The 7570-nt window shown below is 44.4% G+C and overlaps 2 protein-coding genes across 3 annotated transcripts in view; one reads left to right on the forward strand and one right to left on the reverse strand.

The window, feature by feature from the left end:
* Nucleotides 1-7570, reverse strand: part of LOC129385062 (uncharacterized) — a 254450-nt gene that overhangs the window by 36745 nt on the left and 210135 nt on the right. The gene's annotated exons all lie outside the window — the stretch shown is intronic.
* The window catches only part of LOC126532066 (cytochrome P450 3A24-like), a 33618-nt gene continuing 28394 nt past the window's right edge, over nucleotides 2347-7570 (forward strand). Inside the window, exons 1-4 of the mRNA XM_050179759.3 lie at nucleotides 2347-2432; nucleotides 5258-5354; nucleotides 5486-5538; nucleotides 7566-7570. The exon at nucleotides 7566-7570 is cut by the window's right edge and continues 92 nt beyond it. Of these exons, the coding sequence (XP_050035716.3) occupies nucleotides 2365-2432; nucleotides 5258-5354; nucleotides 5486-5538; nucleotides 7566-7570 (223 nt within the window). The 5' untranslated portion in view covers nucleotides 2347-2364. The remainder of the gene's footprint in view (nucleotides 2433-5257; nucleotides 5355-5485; nucleotides 5539-7565) is intronic.

The following is a 7570-nucleotide window of genomic DNA, read 5'->3' on the forward strand; positions in this document are numbered from 1 at the left end:
CACGCACGTACACAAGCACACGTACACACATACAAACAGAGATATATAGAGAGAGGGTTATTTCAACTGCTGCTGTGTAGTTAGAGTGGATTGTGCAAGACTACTGCCAATGGACGAAGGACGGCGCAATATTTTTTGAAAATTTGAGTGCTTTTGCATGAAAGCGCATCAACAGACAGTGAACAAAGAAAGAAGGATGATCGAAGAATGAAGAAAAAAAGAAGAAAACAAAAGAAATGGACAACTAATGCAAAATGGTCCAACTGGCATACTCGTAGACTTCGGCCTCAATGTCGCCACCACTTTCTTTGGCGAACGACGATTGAAAGTGACTGAATCGGAGATCTGCTGAAAGCAGAGGTTGCGTCAGGTTGCATCGAAGCTCATAAATTACGTGGCACTTCAGCCTGTCAAGATGGCGCGCCTACAGGGAAGCAAGTTAGCTATTGAAAGTATTTTTTTACAGTCTGGTCACTGCTACGTGGTCATGAATAACTCGCTTCTAGCCACCTCCCGGACGGTCCCTATAATGTGCTATGTTTTGACAGTGCCCATATCAGAAATGAGGAACAGTTTTGCGTGCCACAAATAACGCAGAAGGGAATTTTATTGCGAATATTCTTTTTAAGTTTCGATATTGAAGTTATGGGTATTCTGTTCTATATTAATTAAATATTTTTCATGGCATAAAATTTGCTTCGTATGGCGGTGGAGGTGACCGTCTTAACGCAAAGAGGAGAGTAATTCGAGCTACTTAGAAACGCCTCTTTCAGCTCCCAGAAAAGTCGTGATTTGGGAAAGAAGCGTGTTATTCTGAGAATTTTTCGAAAAAAAAAACTATACATTCTGGGGCACGTAATGTTATGGCAGATAAAGAGTCGTCGTTACCCTATGCAGCACTGCCTAGCCCTCACACCAACAGGAAGAACGATCCTAGCGCGCCAGGGCAAAGGCCACGAACAAGCGATCTACCCGGCTCCCAACATCCGAACGTACATCAAGGTAGCCCCCATCCCCAGAACCACGCACCCGGAAAATCATGCAAGTCGTCACCAAGCTCGCGCAAAGACCCTCCAGACAAGATATGGCTGCTTTCCCACCGCACTATACACAGATGCCGCGCACTACACCCAAAAGGCAGCCAGGACTGCCAGCGTTATCGACCACAATCTTCAAGAGGTGGTCTCGATGGCGGCACGCAGTGCCAATGCCTTCGAAGCGGAGGCAACAGACATCGCCCTGGCCATCACCTCTAGTCTAGCCAACGAGCACGTGACAATTATTACTAACTCTCAGGCCGCTAGCCGTAGCTACGCGAGAGGCAGAATACATTCCATCGTCCAACAATTCCTGGACGTTGAAATAGTATGGATTCCAGGTCACGAGTCCCTCCATGGAAATCAGCGTACGCACGCTTTAGCCCGATATCATGCCTCCCGGGGGCCACAAGAGAGGGATACGGCCGCATCTATGGAGCCCGTACCTTTACAATACAATGCCATATTATATCACCACAGACGCAACAGACGGCAATACCCACATGAACAAGAGACCCTCTTACGCGAGGACACCGTAGCACGGCAACAAATACAACCCAACACATACCCCGATTTAAGCAGACTACACGCAATACATCCTACACTACACTTGTGCAAATGCCCCCTTTGTAACGACTACGCCTCCCTATATCACATCACATGGGCGTGCCCCGAGATAAAGGCAGCCCCACAAATACTGAACCCCACATCCGAGCAGTGCGAGGCCGTGATGACTAGCCTGGACCCTCGTGACCAGCAACAACTGGTGCGGCGGACCCGGCAGACAAGAGTCGTAGGAGGTGTCCTGGACCTAGGGAGCCTCCCCACACAAGCAGAAGGACACCTGCTTATATTTTTTTCCAATAACTATTTTTCCTCCTGCTCTTACGTTGCTTATTTTTCTGATCGAGGCTTTGGGTAAGTCGGAAAAGTGAGTCATTCTCGGACGGTGCACAGCTTTGACGATATTATCAGGCGAGGTGCCGCCGGCATAAGACACGTGAACGGGACTCTTCACAAACAATCTGTTGTCAGACGCGCCCGCACGGTCGATAACAGGGCACCTGTTGCTACGCATAATGTCTCCATGTCCATTGCTCTGTCTGTTATCTCTTCTCTGTCAAAAGTCAAGGAGAGATAAAATATCTATATTTAGTTATCTAACAGGCATGTGGTTTGCTTGCCACAATCTGCGCCTGTCTTGCAAACCTCTTTCACCGGTGCCTCCGAGTGCGTCATTGGAATCAACACCGTCGGAGAGGGTGCGACCTAAGGAATACAGCTCTGAACGTTCGTTCTGTCCGAAGTGTACGAAGCAGGCTCTGCAATGACTTTCCCATTTAGCTTAGTTGATGCGATCATCGTTTGTGCGACTGCTTGCTTTCTGCTTTACACGTGAGTAACTGTGAAATGCTTGTTTTCGGTACCTATGACTTTTTGAAAAAAAAAAAATGCTTTTCCTGTTTCATATTTAAGACGAAAGCCTTAGATCTTTCTTTAAAGACCGCGTTGTGAGGCATAAAAAATATCACGTGACCCAAGGAAGTTTAGAAGAACTTGTTGGGCGAGTTGGCGCATATTAGCGAACATTCTTTAACAGAGCAAATAAACGATCACAGAGAGAGCACACAAGGACAGGCGCGGACTTGCATTTGGCTGCGTAAGTCTCCTTGAGCGCTCTCTATGCGATCGTTTATTCGCGCAGTAAAAAAAAAATTACCCAAAGAAGGCCAGAAGCGAAGCAAACCATGTCCAGCTGTTTATAAGAGATGCTCAATGACTAGCAAATGTAATTAATGATTGATAAGTCGTTTAAGGAAAATTAGGATGGATTAAAGTGTATTGAGGAGAATTAGGGTTCTTTGAGATGGATTAAGGTAGATTAGGGTGGATTAAGGTGAATGAAGGAGGATTAAAGTGGATTAGAGTGGAATAAGGTAAATACAGGCAATTAAGGTCGGTTAAGGTGGATTAAGGTGTACGAATGATTACTAAAATGGATTAGGGTGTATTAGGATGCATTAAGCTGGGCTCACGTTAAGTACAGGAGGCATTGCAAGTCTTTCGCCGAGGCGTCTCTGAAAAAATAGCTAAGGACACCCGAGACATCTTTTTTGAAGGGCGGAGTAGTAAAATAAACGAACGCATGCGCACGGCATAAGTTCCTACTCACGTAGATATTGAAGGGATTATACAGGAAACCCTTTAATTTGTGTTTTCGCATGACAACACGTCAAACAGTTTTTTTTTTGGTTGCGATAGCAATTATATGGACGCAGGTGCATTCTGCCGTCGGCATCGTGAGGTTCCGTATAACGTCCGAGGGCGATAAAATCGTCGCCGTATGCCGTATGCTGTAGGTGCAAGTAAAAGCGTGCAAGGGTGAGCCGGTGATCGCGGCTCAATCTCGCTCGCGCAACTACGAAAGCGGGGACGAAGCGCGCCGCCTCCCTTCGCGCGCAAGCATTCAGGGGGAGTGTAGGGAAGGGAGGCGCGTTCTACGCTGCCGTGCGCGCCTGGCCGGGCAGCTGTATCTCGAAAGCCATCTGCGGCAGGTACAGAGTCCGCGCTACGCTGTGTATTCGCGGCTTAGTTGTCGTTGATTCGAGCGGCTGCACCGCTCTCCGCTGCTGCCACGTTTCCTCACTGCACCGTTTTGACAGCGACTTTCGCGGCTCATTGAGTGAGATGTATTCATGTTTGCTCGCGCGTGCGTGACACCATGCTTCTTAGTTTAGTTAGCATGCATATGTTTGCAAGTTTGTACGGCTGGTAAAACTACTATCCCTACTGCATACACCTAGCTGTTCACTAATCTGCTATCGCAATCGATGATTCGCATTTCGGGTGTAACTGCGCCCTTTTGTTTAGTACAAATCGTAATGATATGCTACTTGCATAGCCTGACACTTCATGGCCATTTCATGTGATTCTGTGACGATGTGCATCTTCTGCTTGAAAAGAAAGCAGTGTAGTTAGAATGTAGCGTTATTACGGTAAGATATAATAGTATATAAAACTGTTTTAAGAATGGGAAGCTTAAGCAGGCATTCCATGCTGTCTGATGCCCCCTCTACAGTGCTCGTGCATCGATGTAGCAAATTTATAGAGCTGACAACGCAGCTCTAGCTAGACGTGCGATCACAAAAGACGTAGTTGAAAACTTCCGACAGCATAGTTTCATATTTCGCCCTGTGAAATTCTCTTGTCAGATATTGCTTTGCGTCCAAGGCTGCCAGAATGATCACATAGTTCACGCTACTACTATCAGATTACCACGACTTATTTCCCCGCATGTCGAGTTAGAGCTTCGTTGTTGTCCTCTATAATTTCTGTAAGGCCCTGAAGGTAACGGTGTAACCAATGCAACAAGAAAACACTCTTAAGGATGTAAACATATCTATAGTGTAGGCGTCAAAGGCTGAAGTCGTGGCGTCTACATTAACATCCACAATGAAATCTGAACTGCGCGCCACGATGAGATTTAGAAGGCGGAGCGTTGTTGGCACGCCCCCACTGCGCCGTAGCCTTCGCAGTGCAAATTATTAAAGAAGGAACGGGAACACATCGGAGGCCGTGTTTCATTGCCAATAACTCCGCTTCTGGTGAAAGCAATGAAGTACTTTTTGCGGCAAGGTATTTCTGAAATATCCTCTTTTTACTTGAAATGCCTTTCTCTACTTCGATAAAGAGTGGTTCAGGGCCCCTTTAACGTGCCCACAAATATAAGTGCACGAGCACGTTTGCATTACCCACCCTCCCCCATGTTCCCTTATGGGAATACGGTCACCGGGGACATTCGGCGACGGCACAGTTTTCACGGTGCACTTTCCTTGGGATGTGCAAAAGCCGGTGGCAGAATGGACACCTCCGACACTGCATGTTGTGTAAAACTACTACACAAGAGAATAGAGAAACGCACATTTGTCACTAAGTTGACGAGCATCCGAATGTCTCGCTGTGATGCCTGAGGGACTCGGCTTCACCACTTCCGCACGAAACGACGATCATTTACTAGACAAAAGAAAAGCATGGAGACAAGTGCAGTATAGAACAAAATAATATATAAACTTTGTTTATTGTGACTATGAACTTCAATAATTTTGGCACAATATTTTATGAAGATAAATTCACTCGTCTGAGTGGAACGGACTGCAAATGTCAAGCTAAACCTATTTTTTTTTTTTCTTTTCATGCTGGTAACATCATGTCGTCAAAAGATATGCGGCAAGGCATCGAAACTACTGGAAAAACCAGAATGTGGCACACGAGAAGTTTTCTTTGATATTTGGACCTGCCAAGAGATTGCTGTTAAAGGTAAGCTGCTACTACGAAGTCACTCACCTGAGCGTTATTCTAAACACGCAACTTTGTATTCGGAAATTCGCAGTATGGAAATATGCGAATAGTTGAAACAGACATTCTTACTTTTTTTTCTTATCTTGCAGCCAGTATGTCTGAGTGATCAAGAACGATACAAGAAATACGGACGATTATTCGGGTAAGAATTCAGCCACCTGTCCTCGTCCGCAGGACCACGCAATGGACAATAAAAACACGTAAATTGGTGGCCACTAGCATGACAATAGCGCACGGTTAGCTGGCGCGAAAGCGAACACCCGTCAACCGGGGCTTCTACTTTTCATAGCATATTATGTGTAATACTGTAGTGTGACTAGGTGTCTATACTGGTACTGCACTGCGGGACAGTGTGCTTTGCAAACGTTCATCACCCACATTCCACCACACACATCAGCTATTCGTCTACACACATTTTTGATAGCTACCGCATCGGCCATAACGTTACCCCCAATCTCACTTAATTTATTTTCGGCGGAATTTATAGTTCTTTCATGGAAGCGAGGTAAATTATTCATCGTAAGTAAAACAAACTGAAAACGCTTCGGATTACCTGCATACGTAATTTAGCGCTAAAGTCGTAATTAGTCCACGCAGTTCGAACTTCGCCTCCACTTGGCCTGTAAGCTGCCTCTAAGTTTAAGCAAATATAAACAAAAAGCCTCATTTAGTTCACTGGGCACACCGCGCCAACGTACTAGGAATATCGTATAATGCATGAAATCAGAAAAAAAGAACAACCAGACGATAAAGTAAAAATTTGTCATGGCCCTCATTCATTAAGCCAGGAACGTTAAAGATCCAACAAACTTATACATAACATTAAACCTTTCCATTTGATGGAACCTAGGTGGGACTTAAAATTTTTTCCAGGACACTAGAAAACATCACAAAAGGGCCTTATAACGCTTTAGAGCACATGCTAAAAGATTTTTTTACAAAGGTCGTCTACAGTCCAAATATATTTAGTTTCGCACACAAATTTGGCATAACGTTCTCCTATACTACGCTAAATGTTAACTCGGTGACATTTGTAGTTCAGCCAGCAAAGTGGGTAAAATTCTGTACCACTCGTAAAACAAAGTTAAGATGGTCACGAGCACACACACATGTAATTTAATGCAAAGGCCACAATATAACAAACAAATGTCAAAGTTTACCGGCACATTACCCATAACGGTCCCCTTCGTTTCACACACACACACACACACACACACACACACACACACACACACACACACACACACACACACACACACACACACACACACGCACATATATATATACATATATATATATATATATATATATATATATATATATATATATATATATATATATATATATATATATATATATATATATACCACTGAATTCGCAGTAGGTGTTATGTCGAGTGCTTTCGGGACATTCGCAAACATAGGCAATAATGACCGTATGACGCTTTCGAATACTTCCTTATGAATTTCCATGCGCGAGATCTAATTAACTTACACGTTTGAAACTGTATGCACGTATCGCGCTAACAATATTCCCCATTCGCTGTATACTCCTTCGACATCTTTTGCCCTAGTTTTTTTCAGAACAATGGGCAAACTTAATGCGTGGATCGTAATAATCGCTTGCGAAGCTCTGCGATGCTTGTATAAGTCATTTCCTACAAAGTGTTTAATTAATCTACAAACGTCAAAAACCTTCCACCCACGTCACCCTAATATGGCCCCTGTGCTTCGCAGATATATATTTGCTATGACCTCCGGTTCACTCGGGGCAGCGGAGAATTTTTGTAAGTGTTTTACACAACGCCTTTTACTAAAGTTACCTCGAAAATTACTAAAACAGTTTGTTTTAGTCATTTTTCATCAACCCCTGAAAGATTTGCACACTTCAAAATTTGCATGCATATCACCCCTAGCATAACATTATTCCTTCTATATATATAAACACTGTGCATGATCTAGTTTTCTTTAGGACACCGTGACAACTGTCGTACAACGTTTCGAGTGCTTATACAGTAGCACTATCAGCTTTGCCGCCAAACGCCGTGTCATGTCATACAGGAAACCGGTTTCTGTCGCACTTCAATGCTTGCAGGACCCATTTGCACCCATGTCGCTCTGCTTTAGGTTTACATTCTGTGTCACGCTGTCTCGCTTTGCTTTGACGCAGTGCTT

The sequence above is a fragment of the Dermacentor andersoni genome, chromosome 5 (genome assembly GCF_023375885.2).
Source record: "Dermacentor andersoni chromosome 5, qqDerAnde1_hic_scaffold, whole genome shotgun sequence".
Taxonomy (NCBI): domain Eukaryota; kingdom Metazoa; phylum Arthropoda; class Arachnida; order Ixodida; family Ixodidae; genus Dermacentor; species Dermacentor andersoni.